Source organism: Passer domesticus, chromosome 13, assembly GCF_036417665.1.
Source record: "Passer domesticus isolate bPasDom1 chromosome 13, bPasDom1.hap1, whole genome shotgun sequence".
Taxonomy (NCBI): domain Eukaryota; kingdom Metazoa; phylum Chordata; class Aves; order Passeriformes; family Passeridae; genus Passer; species Passer domesticus.
Window position 1 is genome coordinate 13,315,253 of NC_087486.1, and position 22,941 is coordinate 13,338,193.

Sequence of the window (22,941 nt, forward strand, 5' to 3'; positions counted from 1 at the left end):
TTGGCTAAAATCAGTGAGTCATTTGAAGTTTGGCAGACAAAATTGTACAGGAAGAGAAAATACCAAAGACTTCTGTGGGGTTGTGAGTTCACACCTAGTGTCTGTGCCCTCAGCAATGGAAATAGAAATGGAAAGTTGTTGATAAATCACTATAGAAATTTAAGTTTTGGTTTCCTTTTTTTTTTAAATTTTGTTTTACAACAATTTTTATATTTCCAGACAGAATAATGTACCATAGGCCTGTGTATCATACACAGATCTCAAGTTGGTATTGGCCATATATCTGTAGGATAGGCCCGGATGAATACCTTGCTTCCTGGGCCTCCAAACAAAAGACAGAATCTTCAGTGAAAAGGGAATAGGTCTTGTATTGATTTACATGACATGAATGTGGCTCTGCCTGGTGGAGAGGTGAGTGTTAGAGGTTACAATTCCTTCTCATGTGTTGTTTTCTTTAGATTTATGGTAGTTTCATCACAACATATGGCACAGTTGTTTTCTTTTAGGTTTGTTTTCACATTTTTAAGGGACTGTTTCAAAGTCAACACTGTCAAATGACATGTTTGGAAATGTATGAGCTTGCAGTAGTGTCTTGGGAATTGTGATAGAGCTTGTGCTTCTTACTTTTGTTAAATGGTGCTTTTAGTTCCTGTGCGTTTTCTTCACTCTAGAACTGTATTCCCTTAAAGGTCTGTGCTGCGGAACTGAAGAAGGAGCATTCATTTTTCCCTGGCACACCACACACACAGCCATGTATGATCAGTGTGGCTGTAGCAGGACCCACTGCAGTGCCTGCTCCTCTGCAGACAGAATACAGCCTCTGCCTTACTGTGCTCTTCAAGCTTGGAACTCAGCTTTAAACCTCAAACTTAGATGATTTTTTTTACTTGAAAAACCTCTGACTTTTTTAGCCTACATGCTCAGCTTACAAAGCTTGCCGTGTCTGTTTGCTTTAAGGCTGGTTTCCAAAATAAATACTTCTTTTGTTTCTTCCTATTTTTGAATGGCTATGGAACTTTTCCTAGATTAAGACCATCATAGGCACATTGAGGCTGGAAAGGACCTCTGAAGCTCACCTAACCCAATGTCAGTGTTGAACTGTGACTGGGTTGCTAAGGGCTTTGTGTAGTTGAGTCTTAAAAGTAAGCAGAATTCCCCAGCCCCTGCAGCAATCTTTCTAGTGCTTATATGTCCCCAGAGTGATTTTTACTCACTTCATTTCTGTTCAGAACTTCCTGTACCTCAGTTTGCACGGGTGATTTCTCACTCCCCTTTGGTTGCCCCCATTGCAGCCTCATCTCCCTCTTCTCCCTGGCCTCATAGGAACAGCAAGGCCACTGCTGGCCATTTCTGCAATTAAGTCCAGTTCCTTCATCTCTCCAGGTAGATCCCATGTTCCAGTCCCTTGAGACAATGGCTTTCTTCCCTGGACTTACTCCAATATGTGAACATCTTTCTTGTTTAGTGGGAGAAGTCTGTGCAGTATTATTGCGTTCTATAAAGTACTGCTAAAAATAATGGCACCAAGAAATAATTTACCTTGGTAGGTACTACAGAATTGGAACAAAGAGAGCCTTTTAAGGCTTGTGTTTAACTTACAACAAGTCGGTTACAACCATAGAAAATTCTGGTTGCACAAGGTAAATTTTATTAAACAGCATTTTTAATTTTGTTCTCTGTACTTAACATCTAATCCTTAGCAAAAGAACTGACTAAGGTTTGGACCTCTAGTTAATTTTAAAACAAAGCTATAAACTGGTTCTAACTGTCCAATATCTTTGGAGGACAGGCAGTTTTAAAACACTGTCAAGTTTCATATACTGTGGATCGAGATCAAGGCGTCTGTGTAGCTGTACAGATACAATAAATACTTAGTTTAAATGAAGTGTCTTCATTGAAGGGATAAATTTTATTTTGCAAGTCAGTGATACAACTGCATGTGGTAGGTGAAACAGAATTTGCTTTGAATTTGCTTTAAATGCTTTTTGCCAAGTTCCCTTAGGTTTGATCTCTGTCCTTGTCACAGAGATGCTTTTGCCTGGGAAGTTCAACCATGGCAGTTGAAGAATGTTGGGATCTCTGTGCTGGATGCACAGCAATCCAGGCAGCAGATGGCAAAATTGTGGGGGCTGGCTTTAATGCAGGGAGCTTAGAGTTGTGAAGAAATTAGACATTGCAGCTTGGTTATTGTTCAATCTGTGAAAGGGCAACGGAAAGAAAGGACCAAATGGGTTTTGCAAAGATTCCATGCACTTTTAAGAGCATTTTTAAACTTGTTTCTCCTTCCTGACTGATCTTGCTTGGTGAAACTCTGGCACAGATGGTGAATAGGAGATGGTTGCTGGCATTTCTCTTGTGGTAGCTTATCTGAGATCTCCCCACATGAGCTCCCCTGTTCTGGGCTGCTTCAGCCCTTGCTGTCCCCAGCTGCCTTCAGGCACCCCCTGTGGGATGTTGGATGAGGATATCACACAGGGCTGAGCAGCCAGGATGGGCTTCTCTGTGACAACTCAGCCCCGTGAGCAGTGACTACTGGCAGAGTGACACGCAGGAAACCCCTCATCCACCAGCAAATGCCAGGCTTTCCTTGGAGGCACCCACAGCTAGGAGAGAGTGAGCAGAATGTGATCCTGTGTAGGAAACCTGCAGTGTGAGAGTGAATATTGGAGTACATGTTCTGTCCTGAATGATTAGGTAGATAACAGGAGATAATGCCTGCTGAAGCATGTGGCCTTTTCTCCAGAGAGATTTTCCTCCGGAGGGATTGGGGCCTTTTTCTTCATGATTTGAGATGGAACAGAGGATGTAGTGATGTCTGCACAGTGACTGTACAACATTATGGGGTATTTGCTGCTTTTTGTTATCGTGGATTAGTTGATTTTCTACAAGTGTGTTTTTCTTAACTGAGGTTATTTAAAAAATTCCATTAATCAAGATAACCCACAGTGTCCTCTTCTGCTGTGATAATATGTGAGTAAACCTTGCACTGCAGATTTGGATGGACCAGCTTTCAGGTGGCAAAGTCTCAGTTCCATCCCTCATGACCCCTTGATATGTCGACTCTGGAAATTCACTTCATACATTTTGAGTTACAGCTGGTCATTTTTTGTAATGGTTGTGTTCATTGTATACATCACTGCAAGGTTTCATTAATTTTTATAAAGCAATTAATTTTCCTTTATTGAAAGATGGAACACCACTTGTTAGCTGAGAATCTTCCAGTGTAACTTTCTTACTTCATTATGCAAAGTTCATTGCTGGCTGAGGCAATCTAGATTTTAAAATGTTTCAGCAAATACTTGTATGGAGGCTGTTGAGAAATAATGTCATCCATTCCGTGTGCCTTATCACAAGGTTCTGTTGTTTTCCACTCCTATTTCTTTTTTCTTTTAACTTTTTCTTTGCTTACCTTGAACCTTTTAAAACAAAGAATCACTTCAGGAAGCTGTTATTTCTGATAAAATCTGTGTGTTTACAAAGGTGGAGAACTCACAAGAAATAAGGTTGCCAGCTCACACAAATAGAAACACTCTCACTTTTTTCCTTGTTTTTCTCCCTTTTTTTCCTCCCTTTTTTTCCCCCCCTCTTTGGTTTTCTTTAATAGAATATCAGAGCTTAGGTGAATGGACTATTCACGTGTGTAATTTGGAATAGGTTTATTGAAATTCTACTAAATACTATTAGGCATTTTAAAATATTGTTGATTTTCCTTACCTTATAAGTTTACAGCCTTAACGGTGGTCTCTACTAAAACCTTCTGCAAAACCTATTTTTATTGATTGACACTTCTAGCAGGGAGAAAATGTATTAAAGCCCTCCTGTTAATAAACAAATGAAAATTGTTAGTATCAATTTGAGGCAAGAGATGTTCTATGGAAGCTTAAAGAAAGAAAGGGGCTGTTTCTTAGACAAAATGAGAGAAAATGCTGTAAGTGTAGAGTGAAAAGCAGGTGGTGTTCTTGACTGAAAAGATAAGTAAAGTACCTAAACCCATAACTGCTTGCATGATTTATGCATTTGATGAGTTTAAGAATAGTCTTGTAGAGGTTTGAAAATAGCTAAGAAACTTCTTCAGCAACACGATCATCTCACAGTAGGATGAGATGTGCACAGGAGCTTTGCTGATCTCAGATTCTGGCAGCGTTCCCTGCACAGTGTATTCATCTGTAAACAAGGAATGAAAGGCACATTCCTGGTGTTTTTCTCTTGGCTGATCTTGTACCCAGTGGTACAGGTTTTGCTGCTGCCAGCAGGAGTGGAGGTGCCCAACGGGTGTAAAATTACGGAGTGCTTTAACATAAGGAAGTGAAAAATAATTAGGAAGGAACTGTCTTAACATTCTTGGCATTGGACCTTCTTGGGTGCAAGTACAAATCCTTTGATATTATATTTCTCCAACTTGATAGCACAGTCATGTATTTAAAATCAAAATCCTCGAGTCTAATATGGAAGCACCGTGCCCAGGAGCTCCCAGAGCCAGCTGATGGATTAGCGTGGGTGGGAAGCAAAAGGCTTGTGGATATGGACAGTATTCAAATCCATAATGGAAACTCTGGTCATAAATAAGGTTCCTGAGAAAATGAAAAGATAAGGAGACTGACAAGAGGACAGCGCACTGGAAAATCCTGGTGAATAATTAAATGAACTAATGACCAGGTGCTGGTGAAAGCAAAACAGAGAGGGGAATGGTTGGAGCACAACTTATGTTCCAACCAGCTTGATGTCTTGGCTCCATTGCTGATAAGGTTGAAAATCCCATTAGGTTAATTAAAGACAGCATTTTACCTAGGATTAGAATGAAAAAGGTGCATCACCCGTGGACAATTAAATAAAGCAAGTTGTCACTCCTTGTATGGGCATTTAATTCTGTCTCACTTCTATAAATGTGGATCAGTTTGATCAAGGACTTAATCAAAAATTATTTAGACAATTACTCCCTCTTTCAAAAGTATTCTCTAGTGATATGAAACTATTATACAGAATCGTTAAAGCATGCTTAACAGCACTGTCTTAATTATACAATGATAAATTATTCTACCTTTCTTCATTAATAGCAGTCTAGCAGTAGATAATATTGTTGTTTATTCTTTCTAGGCAGTAAAAGAGTAACAGTGTTCTTTAGAAAATTAGTTCTAGCAAACTTAGTCTTTTGAAGTGGCCAGCTTGTATTTGATCTTTAAATCGTTTTTGTGAACTTGTTCAGCTATACTAATTTTAAGTAATTATATTAATTGAGACCTTGGCTTTTTTGTGTTGTTTTATTGTGGCTTTATTTCATTTATTCATTTATTCATTTATTTATTTATTTATTTAAACCTAGCCACATAGAGTGATGGAAGTATTTAGATAACAATTATACTGAGAGCAGGAAACCAAGCCCTGGAACGTGGGGTTTCAAATGTGCAGCAAACTCACTTTGTGACCTCGGGTGGGACTCTTATCTTCATAGTGTTTAACCTTTGCTGTAGAATAAGAATGATACACATTTAGCTCTCCTGGCTGTTCAAAATCCTAATAAATATCTGTAAACAGCTTTGAGGTGGTAGTGGAAATATGTTATGCCTGGGTAAAATCTCTTTTTCTTTTTCTGGACTGGGGGATAGTTAAGGCCTCACCCAGAAAAGAAGGGAGAACACTCTCAAATAGGAAGAACTTGCAAACTTTGCATGGTTTTGCCTCTGTATTTCTGGGAAGAAAATATTTCAGCCCCCTTTGGATAACTAGCATTGTTCTGCTTAGCACCACTTTGGGGGATTTATAAGCCCCTCACTGAAAAATGAACTTTTCTCACCACTGAGTGGCTGTGACACAATCTCCTCATGGCTGCTGTAGCTTCTAGAATGGGAATCTACAGGATAGTTGATGATCAGCTACTGAATTGTGTACTATCCCAATAATATTTTAGTGAATTTCATAGATAATTTTAAATAATACATAATTTCCAAGAAAAATCAACTAAATACACTCTGTGGCTACTGAGGCACTAAGTGAATATTGTTTGTGAAGTTTTCTATTCCTCATGCTCCCTGACAAGGACAAGCACTTGGTTTGTAGCAGCTGAACACAAAGGCTTGGGTGGTTCATGTGTGCCACACTCTGCCCCAGACCTGGGACACTGCAGATGTCTTGCTGATAGTGAAATTTTTCTGGAGCGGTTTCCAAATCTGTGCTGCCCCTCAGCTTGTGCATAAACTAGAAGCCCCACTTAAGAACATTTATGACTTTGCACCTGAATTTGTCAAGCAGCTTTTCCAGCTGAGCTCTGAGAAAAAACTCTCCATTTGGCCTTGGTGTGAGCTGTGGCTCTGAGGCCCTGGGAAGAGCTGGGCTCACATCCACCCCCCTCTGCCCCATGGACAGGGGAGGCAGTTCAGGGGGGAACAAGGGGTTAATCCTCAGCAATCAGTGAATGGTGGGGCACCTTTTGAAAACTGTCTCCTTGCTCCTTGGCTTTTCATCCTTTCTCAGTAGCATGTTATTTTCTTAATGGAATGCTATTTTCATAATAGATTTAAACAGTTCTGGGATTTAGAAGTTGTTCCTGGAGTACAGAAATCTCCGTAGTCTAGAAATAAAAAAATGTATATTTAAACAGATAAAAATACATATATGGGATAAATATTTGGCTCAGCTTTATTTTGTTATTGTGTGTACCATTTTGAGTGCCATTAGCCTGAAAATACCTCCTAGAGCTTTTATTTATTAAAAGGAAAAAAAAAAAAAAACGAGGTTTTTTTCTGCAGTAAAGCAGAACACAATGCCTATAAGCCTTGTGTGTCTTAGATTACTTAACTTGAATCATTCATCACAATTGTTCTGATATAGCTGTTCACCATGTCATACTAAATAGATCTAATTTCAGTTTAATATAGGGTGGCTCACTGAAACAAGAATTCAATATTTGGACAGAAACGGAAAAAAAAATTAAAAAATTGAGAAGAACAATTTATCGACTTAAAATGAGACTACACAAAACAGACTGTCCAAATATGTTTTTGGTGCAAATCAAAACCAACATACTTGTCATCAATATTACTTCATCTAACAAAGTGGGCATATTATGGTGCACTTAGTTGTAGAATTTAGTTTAAAATTTCATTTTATTTATTGCCTCTTTTTTCTTTTTAATAGACAGAGAGGACCCAGAAGTAGAGATGTTCTTTTTTACTATTATTAAAATCAGAAATAAATACAACAGTTAAATAACTATTTTTATATTTTTTCCTGAAAATTTGCGTGGCACCAAAGCTGAATTGTTGCATTTTCTCATTTCAAAAATGGTCTTTGCATAAAATAATGATCAGCATTTGAATATCTGAATCACAAGCCTATTTCCAATTGCTGCTCCTGAAAAGGAGTCCAGCCTTTTAAGAGACCTTTTTTTTTAATGAACAGGTTGGTACATGGTGTGCTACTTCTTTTAAATAAAAAAGAGGGGGAAAAAAGAAAAAAATGCTGTTTCTAACACTGTCTGCACTATTGTAATGTTTGGATTTAGTTGTGCCAGGTGATTTGGGGGCACAATATGAATGTGAAGTTCTTTCTTTTCCCTGAACTTGCAAGTGATTCCTGGGCTCTGTGTGGTGTGAGTGGCAGTTCTAATGGCCCTGTGCATTGTAATCATCTCAGGATCATGACAAAATGCAGCAAACAAGCCCTTACTTGAGTTGGAAAATGTATGAATCAACTTTAAATTTACAGAGTGTTTTAGCATAAGCTTTGCTAAGCCATTAAAATTCATTTTGAGCCCTCCCTCCATGCCTCATATTGATTTGGCTGTGCTAACACAAAAAGGAGTGGTCAATTTTTTTAAACCACCTAAACAAAAGCCTACTTCTCCTCAGCTTTTCCTCCTCTTGTCCTCTCTCTTCTTTGTTCCCCCTTGTCTCTGTTGTCCCTGTAGGACGTGCAGTGTTTTAATGCCCTTGCACTGCCCACAGTTGCACTTAGGCTCTCATTGCCCCAGCCAAAGTCATGGGCAGGTACACAGTTGCTTTACAGAACCACAATAAATCTTATCCTTGATGAATTGTGAGTCAGAAGTGTGCCCTAAGTTACACATATGTAATTTGGGGCTCATGGGATCTGTGTACATCAGCAGCAAATACAGCCTGAGCTATTTACTGCTTTAGATTGACTGCTATGGTAGGTCCAGATCAACTGAGACTCTATTCCTGTGAAACTTGGCCAGCCCTTTAGCAGGCCATTATAAATAATAAATATTTTCTGAATAAACACCTTTCTCAGAAAGTTAGTCAGAGCTCCTGTGTTTCTGAAATAATGAAACCAAAACTAGATGAGAAAAACAGCCACTTGTTAGTGCTTGTACTGCTCTGTAGTGTAAGTGGGTCAGAATGAGCTGTATTAGTTAAATCCTTTGAAACAAAAGAAATTATTAAATCAGTTACGATTTAGGTCAATAACTCAAACCATTCACAGAGTGCCCTTGAGACAGGCAAGTCAAAGAGTATCAGGAGTTCTGAACTCAAATTGCATCTCACCATTATTCTCTAAGCAAAGCTATCCCACCTTACCTTTCCAGGAATACAGTGCATAAATATTTCACTGTCTAACAGGAAAGGTGTTTAGCACTGAATTGAATCAGTATTTCATCTATTTACTATAAGAATGAAAAAAAAGTGAAACAGCTTTTCTAGGACTGTTTCACAACTTAATTCACTGTGTTTTAAGCCTTATACGGTGATACCATTATTTAAATTTTGAGAATGGTTTGAGCATGATGCTCTGGAACTGGTTTCTGCCTGGCTGCTTTAAGTTCAAATAAATTTCCAAAGCACAGGTGAGGAGGAGAGAAGTATCTCTGAGAGTATTTTGCTGTGTTCAGGTAGACGTATTTAGTCTCAGATGCTTGGGATTTGTCCTCAAGTAATGGAACAATAAGGAAAACAAAAAATAAAACTACTCTAATAAATATGAAAATGACATTGAACAAAACTTCCAGTAAAAATGTTATAATTTTATCTATAGCATTTGAAGAACCTACTAACATGAGTAAAGTTCAAGAAATTTTTAATTGTCTGGTGTCATAAAATCAAGTTATTCACCAAGTTATTCTGATGTCTGATTCTTGCAACAAGATTTTCCTTATGAAAGATCAAAGTAAAGATTTGGGGACATTTCTACCTTTATTTTCTTGTGTTAGCCACTTGGAGTTACTGTAGCACAGAGTTGTGCCTCATATTCTGCATGTGCAGATGACTGAGGAATATTTACAGGCACGATCAGCAGTGGAACACTGTCTTATCATTTCCTTTTATATTCGTATTTGTATGGGAATTGCACAAAACTCTAAAAAATAATGGTTATTGAGGGAACAATTTCAAAAACTCTTGTCTTCCTGAGAAGATGCTTTCATAAGCTAATGTCCTGGAAATACTCAGAAGTTTTATCTCAGTCAGAGTAAATCCTTCTTTTAACTACAGTAACAAGGAATTAAATGTTCTTTCAGAAACAATAGAAATCAGGCCAGACAGCTTTAAGTTTAGCAGTCCTAAAAACAAAAAGCTGTTTGTTTATCTGAACTGACAGACAATATAGAATTCATAAGCAATGACAGACTTTTGTGTTGAATAGCAGCATGAGGACTCCCAGAGAGTAACTGGCAGGTTTTGCTCAATGCTGTAGTGTCTATGTCTGTTTCTATGTTTATAATTGTGATATATTGATATCTGGATTTGATGAGAAAGTATTAAAATGCGATCAAAGAACAGGTATTGTTAATCTAAATTATTGGATATCTCCTGAAACTTCAAGAAAATATGTGCCACCAGTGTTAAAATGCTTTACAGTTAACCTGCTTTCCAGTTCAATCAGTATTACAGCACCAAAGAATTTAAATAAAAAATTAAGATATGGAGGAGTCAGCTTAGCCACTACATGTTCAGAGAGCTGAGAAACAGGAATGTAGATTGAATCTTTCTTTCTCTTTAATCTGAAGTTATAAAACAAACCTAAATGGTTTCAAGTGCCAAATGTCTCTGCTTTTGTTTTGGCTTTTCTGTAGGTGTTGTTTTGTGACTTTTTTTCTCCTCTGAAATGTTAAAAATAAATTAAATAGAAGAAAAAAAGTAAGCATGTTTACAGTTCTTATTCCTCACAGATTGCAGAATACCTGTGGGTGGTTTAAAGCAGCTGTTTCTCGTGGTTACCTAACTTCTTTAAAATACAGAAAGGAAAAAACCCAAAAAAACAAAAACCACAACAAGGCTAAATGTCAAATATAAATGAAGGCAAGAAACCTTTTCTCTAGGTCACCAGCTCCTCTGGCCAAGTACATTTATTCTCTCTTAGGGCCATAATCTGTTTCAAAAAGCAATGATTTAGCCAATTCTTGTGCCAGTGCTGTGACCTCTTCTCCTGCAGGTGCAAACAGCTACCACAAGGAAAGGCTTGGCTGCCTTCTGCATGTTTTATCATCCTCTGCTGCAGTTTGTTCCCTTGTGGCAGAGGTGGCACAAGGAATCACTGCTAAAATGCTTTGGTGGTTTAAGCAAAGCTTCTGGCCTGGGCATGTTCTGCTGAGTGGGCTTGGAAGGGGGAACCTGGACTGAGAGGGGACAGGGGCAAGGAAAAGCCCTTTAACTGTCCCAGCTAAATTCACCCCAACCATCCTTCAACTTCTCAACCATGCAGAGAAAAGCAAGATGTTTTGTTCCAATTTTTGCTTATTAGCAAATCTGAGTATTTTTTTTTCTGTGGGAATATTTCATTTCCAGACAAAAAAAAAAAAAAATTGTTATGAGGATTTCTCAGGACTAGCACAGACTTGGGCATAGAATGCCATGAGAGAAAGATATACTAATACCAGCTGAAAATAATTAGTACCCCAGTGGGTAGGGTGTTTGTGCTTTTACTGTATTTCTTCCTTTCTACAGTAGCTTTCATTTTGCAGTTTTTGTATGCTAACGATGCATATATTAAAGTCTATATGCCACAGTAAGGGTGTCCTAATTAAGCACACTGTAAAAAACTCTATGGTTCATTGAACAAGAAGAGATTTAGACAGTTCTCAAGAGCTCCAAGTGCTGAGTTGGATAAACTGGTTGACTTCAGGGGGGTGAAGAAGCTCATCCAATCATGTTCTGGGGTGCCCAAGAGCAGCCAAGCCCCAAAGTGTGCTCAGACACAGCGACACAGGAATGTCAGAGTTGGGATGGATGTCTGGAGAGACCTTGTCCACCTTCAGAGCAGGGCCTTGGATTAATGTTAACCAGGGGCCATAACATCAGTCACTGCTGCTTGTGAACACGTTAAAGGATAACGTACAGCTCTGTAATGCATTAACAGTGAATAGGAATAATCTCCTCTTTGGAACTCTCCTGCATGCTTCAGTCTTAATTGCAAGCCTTCCTGCAGGAAGAATGGAAATAATTAAAGCTGGTTTGAGTCTACTTTTCTTCTGTTGCATAACAGAAACAAATACTGTTCTGTCAGTTCTGTGTTGTTGCCAGAGTTCATTCAAAAATCGAAAGATGACAGTGTTATTGTTTTATCATTGTTTTTTATACTGTTTGATTATCTGATAATTTAGATAGAATGCAATTATCCTACAGCATTTAATTTTTTGCTCCCTACCCATTCTGGTCAATTATTTCAATTTTTTAGAGGATGCATGATGTGGGCCTTCCCTTTCTTTTCCATCTGTGCCGCATTGTCCTTCAAGGACAAGTCAGGGAAAGCAGAACACAACAAAACATAGTGGCAGCATTACTTACTCTTTCCTCATCCTTTCATGTTGTCAGGTGACAGTGACTGACCCCAGACAGAAGAGTGGCTCTCCTGGGAGCGCCGTGCCTGGCTCAGAACAATGGACATAAAGGACAGGAGGCACCGCTCGCTGACGCGGGGCCGCTGCGGGAAGCAGTGCCGCTACACCAGCTCCTCCCTGGACAGCGAGGACTGCAGGGTGCCCACCCAGAAGTCCTACAGCTCCAGTGAGACTCTGAAGGCCTATGACCACGACACCAGGATGCACTATGGAAATCGAGTGTCCGACCTGGTGCACAGGGAGTCGGATGAGTTTCCAAGACAAGGTATGTTTACAGCCTGGTTCCTGTTACGGTGCTCCTCGGTCTGTTCCTTGTTAACGCATCTCAGTGCTACAAGGAGTTTTAATGAAAGAGCTCTAGGAGGATGGATATTATCTTAACATTATTTCCACTGCTTTGTGCTAGTTAGAAAGTTCTTTCTTTTCTCTGAGTTCTGGTACTTTTGAAATCCACAATTTGTAAATGAGGCAAACTGAGATTCACTTATCAAAACATCTGAAAGACACAAATGCCATGACCCTTAACCAGAGGATGTCTTTTGTGTAGATATTGGGGTTAGACAATGTGCTAGCTTGGTATTGTTTCCTAGGTTAATTTTGGAAATGATAATGGCATTTTCACCTACATGTGTCTCTCTTTAACACAGAATCTGTACTGAAAAGACAACTAAAACACTGTTATGGTAAAAACCTGTAGGGCCAATATACATTAATTATTCATCAGGTGCCTTGGAATTTCTTTCCTGTTGCTGAATGCTGGGTAATTGAACTGTGGGAATGGGAGTGGTGGTTCCTCTGACTTTATTTTGTCACTGCTCACCCATATTGCTCACACTTGATGTCATAAAAACTAAAAGGAGGAAACCTATCTAATTCCTTTTGTAATTGGCTGTAATTGAGCATTGTAGCCTACAACTAATGTTTGAAATAACCTGCTTGTATGAACTGGTAAGCTAGGGCAATTAACCTCTTATTTTATACAAGAGTCCTTGCTATGTCCAGTAGATTAATGAATTAAGAATGTAAATGTTTTTACTTGAAAACCTGTAAATGTGCACTGTACTCACATAGTTTTACTCTCATTTGGGTATTTTCTTGTCTCAAGAACTTGTAAGACTCTGTGCTGAAACCATTAGTGAACATTGCTTCATAGGAACTGTGTTTAATCAGGTGCTTTACTTTCTCAAATAGCCAGGTTAAATTGGCATTCAATCAATGGTTAGATATGGCATTTGAATTAAAAGCCTTGTTTTAGCGTCAGTTGAAGAATCAGTTATGGTTCATACCAGCTAAGACACAGGCAGGCTTGATGGACAAATGTATAGGTTTGGTGCTCCCTCAATGGAAGGTAAATCATCAGGTACATAATTTAAATGTACCATAATTTAAATGCAGAAACTCTTCTGGTTTGTAGATGTGCTTGTTAACAGCATGTGATAGTTCTCTGCTGCACATTTCTAATGCTGAGGCTCAAGGAACGGGAAGTTACCACACTTATAGTGGAAATCCTTCAGTGGAAGGTCATTTCCCATACCTGGTATCATGTCACACATCTTGTTTAAGATGTTCTGACAGCGCTCAGTGTCTGTCTTCCCCTTTCAATCAAACAATCTAATAATTAGCGTTAATAATTAAGCCCTTGTCTAATCCCTTGTTTCTCTCACATTTGTCTGCAGACGTGTGGGAGTGTTTGCATTGTGCTTGGTCTGTCAAACACCCAGTTCTGTTTTCTGGGGTGATCTCTGTTCTCGGAGGGTCTTTCTTTGCTTAGAGGTGTTTACCTAAGATAAAGCATCAAAGTGCACCTCGAGCTGCTGAGCTGCTGGAGCCATTTTCACTGCAGTTTGTTCTGCTTTACTGTACAGGAGTCATCTAAATATTACTTTTTCCTATCAGGATGATTGATGCTTCAGCTCAAGTGTCTCATTTTAGTTTGCAGGTCATTATTCAGCATTTCATAATGGTCTTTTTCTCTTGATTACTGATTTGACAACTGTTCATCCTCCCCCTGCTCTTAATGTGTTCTTCTCTGCCCTCTTTACAAAGGGGAATGCAAATTGTTGGTAACTGAATTGAAACACTCAGATTTTTTTTTTTATTATTGTTATTTTTTCCCCTACTAGTTTGTGTTGTTGTTGTGTCTAATTAAATAGTGGTTTTTTTAGAGAGCCAAAGTAATTTTTTTGTTAGATAATGAGCAGCAACTCCTTATTTTCCTGCTTTTGTTAAGTTTAGAAAGCAATTTTTTTTTTAGAAAATAAGTCTGTGTGATGATTCTTTGCATTTGAAAGCTGGATATCTTTCTGATTTAACAGTTTTACTGGCATGAAATTCAAGAAAATATTACAGATAGATCTAGATTAAGATTTTGTAGCTGTTCTCACTTTCTATATTAACATTAGATGGATAAAGATGTGGTTCATATAGTAGGATGTTCTGTTCATTACATCTTGTGCATCCAGTTTCCAGCTGCAGACATCTAGGAATTTATACATTTAAATTTATTCTAACTTTGAGTGGGTGTTGTGATGGGATTAAATTCTGTGGGAAATAAACATGCTTAAAGTAATCTTTAGAGATTTTTTGTTCTTCTATTAGAAAAAAGCTTGAATTTTTTTTAAAGGAATTGCAGATGTTTTCCTCAGTATTTTGTTTCTTCTATTAGAAAAGCTAAATACTTTTGCAAAATATTTGGTTTGACCATGACACTGGAACTCTTCATGGCTGTGTTGAGCTGCCTGTTGTACGGTACTGGGTCTGGAAAATCAGTTAAGATAAAGTTGCACTCATTCTAGTTTTTTTTATCATGGTTTGTCAGCAAAATACTAATAACAAACTATATTCAGAGCTCAAAAGTCTGAAACAGTGCTTGCTGGGTTGTTTTAATACTTTCCTGAGAGGAATGAAGGTTGTTCAGACTTAAAAGATTTTAACTATTCACAGTGACTGATGGGCTGCTACTCAGAGGCCTCAGCTGCTCTTACAGGTGCCTGGGCTGACCAGGCTTTGTCTCACTGCTCATGCTCCCAATAACACCAAAACGAGATCTTTGTTCATCTTGTCATCAAACCTGAGTCATCCTCAACTCTTCTGTTAAAATTAATGTATCCTTTCCAAATCCAACTGAGTTTTGGCAATTACAATTTTAATACTTCTCTACAGAACCTGTGACCTTTTGAAAATGAAATGTTTTGATAGATTTGGATTACATACATTAAATAAAACTTCTTTCATGTATTCTGCCTAGAGTGAGAGCACATTTGTAGTTTTCCTTTGTCATGCAATATTTTTGAGTGGCATTCTGCAATCTGTTGATTTTCATTATATCTGTACAGTTACATAACCAAAATTTGGGGTAGAGGCAAGGTGGCAGATTCTTTAACATTAAATCAGGTGTAGGGTGGTTTGTGTACGAAAAGGCCTCAAGGCAGCTCTCCTCTCCTAGCCAGTACCTGTGGAACCTCCACTTCTCCTGAATTAGGGCTTTGGTTTTAATGGTGACCTGACAGAAACACGATCCCAGTGTAAAATATGTATTAGGGTGAAACAACTGCCTTCAATTTCTCCTGTCTAGAAAGCATGGCCTTATTGAGAAATAAGAAAAATATAATTTGTGTACCCTATTTAATAATGGAAAGATGCTGAATAAAGCCTCCCTCTCTTATGCTCTCCCTCCCCAAATCATAAAAGATTAGAAGATTATATTAAGTGATTTAAACCCCTGAAAGCACTTTTCATTTGTGCTTTCATGTGTGTTGAAGTTGTTAATAATGGAGCAATGTAGCAGCATTACTAGACTAGCAAATAAATAAAAGTACAAACATTTAGAGCAGCCTTCTGTCAGGCTGCTTTTAAAAAGGAAAAGGTAAGAAAGTCGAACCCACACCTAACATTCCTCCTCTGATTTATACTCTAATATCAGTCAAGTGCCCTTTTGAGCTGTAATAGCAAGGTGATCTGATAGACAGGAATTAAACCAAAACTTTGTGTACATTAGATCTGAGTCACAATAAAAAACAGAAAATGTATTTAGAAGTGGATTTTCAGGGAGACATCATGGCACTGACCTTCAGTCTTTGGGTGCTTTCTTTTAAATATGCACAAATTGTTTTCTCTTGGTATTTTGGGTATTTTTTGTTGTTGTTTTGGTTTGTAATGTTTGGGGTTTAGTTTTGTTTGTATGTTTGTTTTGTTTTGATTTCTTTTTTTTTTTTCCTCCTGAGCAGCAAGCTCTCTGGTTCGCAAGTGGCAGTTTAAATCAGTTGTGATAATCCCTTCCTTTTCACTTCCCTTACGTTCCCCTCCCATCCTATTTTCTTGGCATTTCACCATTTTCTGTCTTCATCCATTGTGAGTCCCTGTGCTGGGCATGCTGGGGTGCTCAGACCTCCTGGGCTGAGCACTGGGAGTCAGAGTCTGACCTGGGCTGAGCAAAGCTTCATCTTCATCCCTTCCCACCTGCTGGACCAATTGAGCAGATCTGATGGGAACTCCAGTAATAATTAATAACACCAGTGCTGGAAAACCCAGTACTATTCTAATATTAATATGTATTTGTAGAATAAACAACAGCTAGACATAATCTGAGAATTCTCTGTACACACACTTAGGGAATAACTTTTCTCTCTGTTTCTCTCAGGGAATAACTTTTTATTCTCAGCAGTTTCCCACAACTGATCATTATTAAAAATCAGCATTTGTTTACAGTTTAAATGAGAGACTCGGAATGCAGGGATTTCTGATGCAAGTTCATAAGTTTATATAGACTTATGCTCCTTTTCTCCTCTTTTTTTACTCCGTTCTTTAGCTTTCAAAAAAGAACTTCTATTTTTACTACTTCTGTACTGGACTCCTCATTAGCTGATGATTAATTTCAACTAGGTTCTATTTTTAAAAGCCCTTTACAAAGTTACATGCACATTGTGTAAATCACATAATAAAAGGATAATTTCTAAAAACTAGATGTTATCAACATGTAGTAAGCACACATTGAATAAAAGAAAAAAAAATAAAAACCTCAGGTCTACCCTAAAATAGGTTTAGTAAGCATTTTCATGCAAATACCTTTTCAGTAGAACTTGAAAATTAGTAGGAAATATGCTTTCTATACTTCATAGTTTCAAATTTCTACCAAGCAAAAGATCTTGTGCCTCAATGAAAGTCATGTTTGCTCATCTTGTAGTGCTGGTGCCTGACTGGGTGTTGAACAAAACCTTCCCTTGGTGTATTGTTTTCCACCTCATCTCTTTCCTCTGCTATGTAATAGAATTCTAAGACTTTGGATACTGAAAATAATAATTTTTAATCCTATAAACCCTTCTCCCTTTTCTCATACACATGTGAGCACACACTCTTTTAAGAACTTTGTTTACACACATCTGTGGATGCTCTGTCTCATACTAAAATCTACTGTAAAGGGATATAATGTACTCCATGGAAATGAAATAATAGTTTTAGTTTTTAAAAAAGATACTTAAAATAAAAATGATTTTTTATTAATTCTGATAATGAAAATGGCTAACACAGAGCAAATCTTGCAAATCTGTTCCACCTTCTGTGTCTTGTTTTCCAAAGGTTCAAATGATATTTTTTAGCATCTGGTTTTCAGCAAGATGTGTTTGGAAGGGAGGCTGATTACTTGAGAGTGTTCTCAAACTGATGGAGAGACTTAGATTCTTTTCTAATACACCTGTTAACATTGAAATGTCAGATTTAGAAAGCTTTTATATTTCATCTGGATTTGAATTGGGCATCTCTGTTCCTGCATCCTAGGTGGGTTCCAGAAGATGGGTTTTTACATGTAGTCCTGAATTTTCTTCAGTGAATATAATTTTGTTTCTGTGAACTTGAGAATCCTTCCAAAGCTTGTTTGCTGGTAAAGGAGCAATTAGGCCATTTTCCTTCTTTTCCTCTTTTCTCATAATACAGGAAGAAAGAACTATTTCAATAAAATGGAGTTCAGCAAATATTTGACATACAACAGCATTTACTTTGGGTTATACATTGATGAACTCTCCAATGCCACATGTGTTTAAGGTCTGCATCTTCAGAAAAAAAAAGGAAAGGATTAGATATTTGTATTTTTGTGGAGTGTGCACCAGAGGGTATTCCTGCTCCAATGCACGAGTCAGTTTTCAGCTCAAATGCATTGGGACCAAGTTTTAGGTGTATTTTTATTTACTCTGTAATTGTCTTTTCTGCTTTATTTTTTTCCCCATGTTGTTTCGAAATGTCTTACTACTGGGGACTAAATTCTAGGCTCAGTGGACAGCTGGTTCATCCATGGTGATGATTGTTATGTTTATATTTCCTCTGTCCTCCCTGTTTGTTCTCCTAACACCTCCAATGCCTTATGTGATTTCTAGAAGCTTTAAAAATATTGTGGCTGGGCCCGAATGTACACTTCAGTCAGTAAGAAAACCATAAGGAAAGTTTCAAACAAATAAAAATACCACCCAAATCTCATTGTCTTCCTTAGAGAACCATGGGGGTTTTGGAGTTGAGTCCAAGTGCTGATGACCAATTCATTTAAAGTCTATAAATCAGTGGAAAAACAAATTTATAAGGAAGTATAATTGGGTAAGCAGGGCCCAGCATTTGTCCTGTTTGTTTTATATTATTTTTCTCTGGATTCAGAGTTCCAGGTCAGAGGATCTGCAGTTACCTGCCTTTGCCTGCTTTGGGTTGCTCATTAACTTTCATCAGATTATTTCTACACTGATCCCAGTAATCTTTCCTTAAATTAAGCACATTCTGAAGTTCTGGAAACATCAGTAGATCATGAAGTAGAAGTAGATCATAAAAATCCATAATTTCCACTGGTGGGCAGTGACTGTGGGAACTCAGCCTCCATGTTAAAAGCAGATGCCAGCTTCTCTCTGGGTTTTGGAAACTGGTTTCAGTTTTAGCCATTAGGTCTGGTGCTGCTCTTTTCTGTGTTATTGGAAAACCCACAGCAGCCAGTGTTTTTCTGTACAGATTTAATTAGATGCTGCAGTTCAGTCAGTTGTGTGTTCTGTGAACTGTCTGTCAATCTAAGCAGAGCTCTTCAAGCATCTGCCTGTATAATGTCATCTTCTGACATGAATTTCGACTTGGTGGTGGTTTCTAAATCCTTTCCTACCTTTTAGTTTGTCTCTAATAGAACTGAAATATACCATGGCAGTGCCCTGTATGCCCCAGGGTTGTAGATAAAGACAGGTTGAAGAGACAGTGGCTTGTATAAAGGTGGTTCTTTGACACTATTTCATGTTTGTAAATCCAACTGCAAATCAGCTTTTGCTGGTAGCAGTCAGTTCCTTTTGAGGTGCTCATCCTTTAAGGTTCCAAAATGGTTTCAGAGTCTAGATAGCTGATTAGACAGAATAGCATGCAGATGTCTTTATGTATTGCCTTTTTCTTTCCATTTGAGTGCTTAGCTGGAAGTGACTACAGTGAGTGCAAAAGTACGTGTCTGTGAATGCAGACCATATTGGAAACAGAGATTTACTGTCCCAAAGTGTAATGCTTACTCAGCCATCTGATGAGATTTGAGCACTAAACAGTTTGAGAGGGATGCATAAAGCTGTTTTATTACAAGATGCTGTTATGAATTGTAGCAGCTTTCCTTATGCTGTGCTGCTGTTGCCAAACAAGTTGCATGAATGTAAGCAGTTTTATTTGTAATTACTTGCTTACATTTTCCTTAGAATAGCTGGGTTATAGGTTTGTGATTCCTGCACCTCCACTGGTGGCAATCTCTACATCCTGTTTAATTCAGAATGAAAAGATATCTTTTTTGAACTGCTTGGAGAAAAGCCTCTCTGAGGAATGCTGCTGCTAATATGGGAGGTGGAGTGGGGCTCAGATGTTTGTGTGTGTGGTAGAACTTTGTTAAAATGGATGCAGAAAGCTCAGAAAAAACAGTTGGCTGTTTCTTCATAATACAGTGAAAAGTAAAGAGATTTTATTTTAGCTGAATTTGAGAAAGTCCATAAAATGGAGGAATAAATCACTCAACTACGGAAATGTTATGGAAAATACAGTAATTAAGACCTATTCTTTTTCTTAAACTTTAGTAAAGACCCGGATGTTACAAACTGAATTTAACACTTGAAACTGTTCTTGACAGAGCAGTGAAGGCCATCCTGTTTTCTTGCTTATGTGTAGCTAGAATTGCTTTTGATGATGCTGCTGGACTCTGTTTTCTTAAACAGCCAAGAGTGTTCCTTGTGACAATCACTACCTGCACAAAGTAAGACAGTTGTTTGAAGAGGATTGCGAGAGAAGAACAGTTGGGTCATCAGTGCTGAAATGTCTCTTCAGTGTAGTTTGTCCAGTGCAATTTTGAATGTTGAGTCTCGGTCTTCTGTTGATTGCCATTCAAGATTCTTCCTCAGCTTAAAAAAACAATCTGCTTGGAAGAACTTGCCAGTATTTCTCTCTGTTTTATTCCTAGCATTGCTCCTCTATCCATGTTCTGAGCCCAGGTATGCCTTGCCAGTCCTGGTATTGTTAGACATCTTTTAGCAACCTGTCCTCACTCTCATATTCCTTCTTTCCTTATTGCCTTATTTATCCATTCCTAATTTTGGACTTTTGGTACTTGCTGTTTGCTGTGTTTCTTCTCTTGGCATGTTTTTCCAAAGGCGTGTGTCACCTAAACCTTATAGAAATTTTCTTGTACAAAGGCATGGCACCAAGCACTGCAGCTGAGGGTTTTGTTTTGCAGTTCCACCAGCACTTGTAGAATATAAAGAAATGTCTAATGCTAAGGAAATTTGAGCAGCTGGCTAACATCAGCTGTATTTTTTCCACTATTCCATGTGAAAACCACAGAATAGCCTGTGGTCAGTTTTACCTAGAAGGGAGCAAGCTGTCTGCTGTCTGTGGAAACAAGTGGAAATTTTGAATATGAAATTGATATTCATAATCGTATTTGATTATATGAAATGGTAAAGGCTCAGTTGCAGATGACTCAGTTCAGTACAACTTTGTCTTCTCAAATACATTAATCAGCTCCATTTGTTTAAATACTGAAGTAAAAATTATCAGTATTTTAGGTTTTGCTACTAAGACAAGAAGCAATGTTAGATAATTTAAAAAAAAAACAAAACCATCCTGTAGAACAAATTGCATAAATGTTATTCCTTCAAGCAAATGGCTACTCTGTGGTAGCTTGTCTAGAACTGTGTATTTGCTTTTGTAAAGTTACTTCCAGTAGAGTACTGTGTTTTAAGTTTGGCAGTTTATGATGATATATTAAATATTATAAATATAATAATAATTTTTCACATTATGTAGTTAGAGTACCAAAAAAAGTTTTATAGATGGCAGTCAATTTGATTTCATAGCAATATCTGATTTTCTTTTGAAGTTTTTCTATTCCTGAGGTAGGCATTTGAATGATATTGAAGAAAAGCTAAAATGGTACTTAGTCTCTGTGGAGAAAGTATTACCTTTGACTAAAATTATTTACAATATGCTAAAAGTTTACTACAAAAAAAAAGTGATAATCTGGACTTTATTCTTGCTTAAGTTATCTTACCAAAGAGAGAGATGGAAAGAATAGTATTAGCCACGTAGCTTCTCTTTTTGGGGGGTTGGGGTTTAGTTTCTAGTGTGTCTAAACTTTCTGCAGATATATTTTGACACTAACATTAAAGTAATTGCAGCAAATAAAATTTTCTGTATGACAGAAAGTGTGTGCAAATAAGTGTGTGGGCTCCTGTTAAGTTTGCTTCTAAATTCTTACAAAAATAAAATTTGTAAGTCATTATTACCAGTATGTGCTTCAAGCAGCGAATTTATAAAGTAGATTGTTAATAATATGAGGACTGATATATCACAGCTGTAATGCCATGTCTTCCAAAGTTAATGAATACTTACAATTTCCATAATGAAAAATTAAGGTTAAAGTGGTTTATAAGACTTTCTACAGATCCAGCAGAAGTCTAATTAGAAAAAAGAACATTAAATTTGAGGTACTTGAAAATACATATTACCTAATGTTATATATGGACTAAAATCCTGCACTTGTATTTAGAATTGCTCAAATGTGGACAATTCAACCAGAACACAGCACAGAAAACTGAAATGTTATTTGCTCTCTGAAATCACTGTGTACACAACAGATTGTGGGTTTAGATGTCTTCAGTACTTCAGTTATGTGAGTCTCTCTTGTTGACTCAGTGCAACAATCTCTCATCCATGTTTGCCTGTTTCTTTACCATTTCTGAAGTAAAATGAACCTTTGTGCTTGTTTTTCCTATTTCCAGAGCCTAATGAAGCTCTTGTTCCTGTGCCATGGCAGTTTGGGGCAGCTGCCACAGAGCAGGCAAATGAGGGGCTGCTTTGACATCCCAGGGTCTGTTTGAAAGAGGCCACTGCCCAGAGCTGCTTGGTTTGGAAAGGTGCTCCCACACAGCTGAGGCTCAGCTGCATTTGTAGAATTCACCCTCAAAAAAACCTTGAGTTTTCCTGGTGGTGTTCAGAGCACAAGGAGCTGCTGTGCTGGGGCAGGGTGGGAGTTGTGGCATTGCTGGAAGAGGGCAAACTGCCTTCTCTTCCCACAGAGAGGAGAAGGAAAAAACCTTCCTGTTTGCCCAGGCAGGAGGCTGGGGAGGTTGACAACATTAAAAAAAAAAACAAAACAACTGAGATGGTGTTGTGATGCTGCACTTACACAGACTTGTTTTTACATTCTGTGTAATGCAGAATGACTGTAATTGAGAGTGTATTTGGGATAAGCTGCCTTTGTGGTTATCAAATATGTCAGCTTTGCTTTTTTATGTTTATGTGTTGGGTTTGTAACTCTTATAAGCTGTTATTGCATGACAGACTCCTCTATCTTAATTTCAGTGTCTTAAATTCATCTTCTTCCTTCATTTTTTGACAGCATAACAATATTACACCTTGATCCCAGTGTATCTATCCCACATGGGGTTTGCCGTGTGGTGTTTTTTGTGGCCATCACTACATGAATAGAACAGTTCTTGTCAACAAAATTCCTCTGAAGTATTGTTTTAGAGTGAATTTTTTTTTGCTGATCTCTCTCTTTTCTCATTATGTCTACAGCTTGTAAAAGCATAATGGAATAGAATTTATCTAGTTTTTCTCCAGTATTTCTTTTACTCCTGAGAATCTTAGTATTCAGTTTAAGGAAGTGCATCTCC

General features: G+C 37.8%; 1 protein-coding gene across 23 annotated transcripts in view; it reads left to right on the top strand.

The window, feature by feature from the left end:
• Positions 1–22,941, top strand: part of TENM2 (teneurin transmembrane protein 2) — a 1,348,016-nt gene that overhangs the window by 855,953 nt on the left and 469,122 nt on the right. For all 23 annotated transcript variants that reach the window (XM_064387797.1, XM_064387800.1, XM_064387808.1 and 20 more), the window contains one exon: positions 11,763–12,053. In XM_064387797.1, coding sequence (XP_064243867.1) covers positions 11,828–12,053 — 226 coding nt within the window. In that variant the 5' untranslated portion in view covers positions 11,763–11,827. The remainder of the gene's footprint in view (positions 1–11,762; positions 12,054–22,941) is intronic.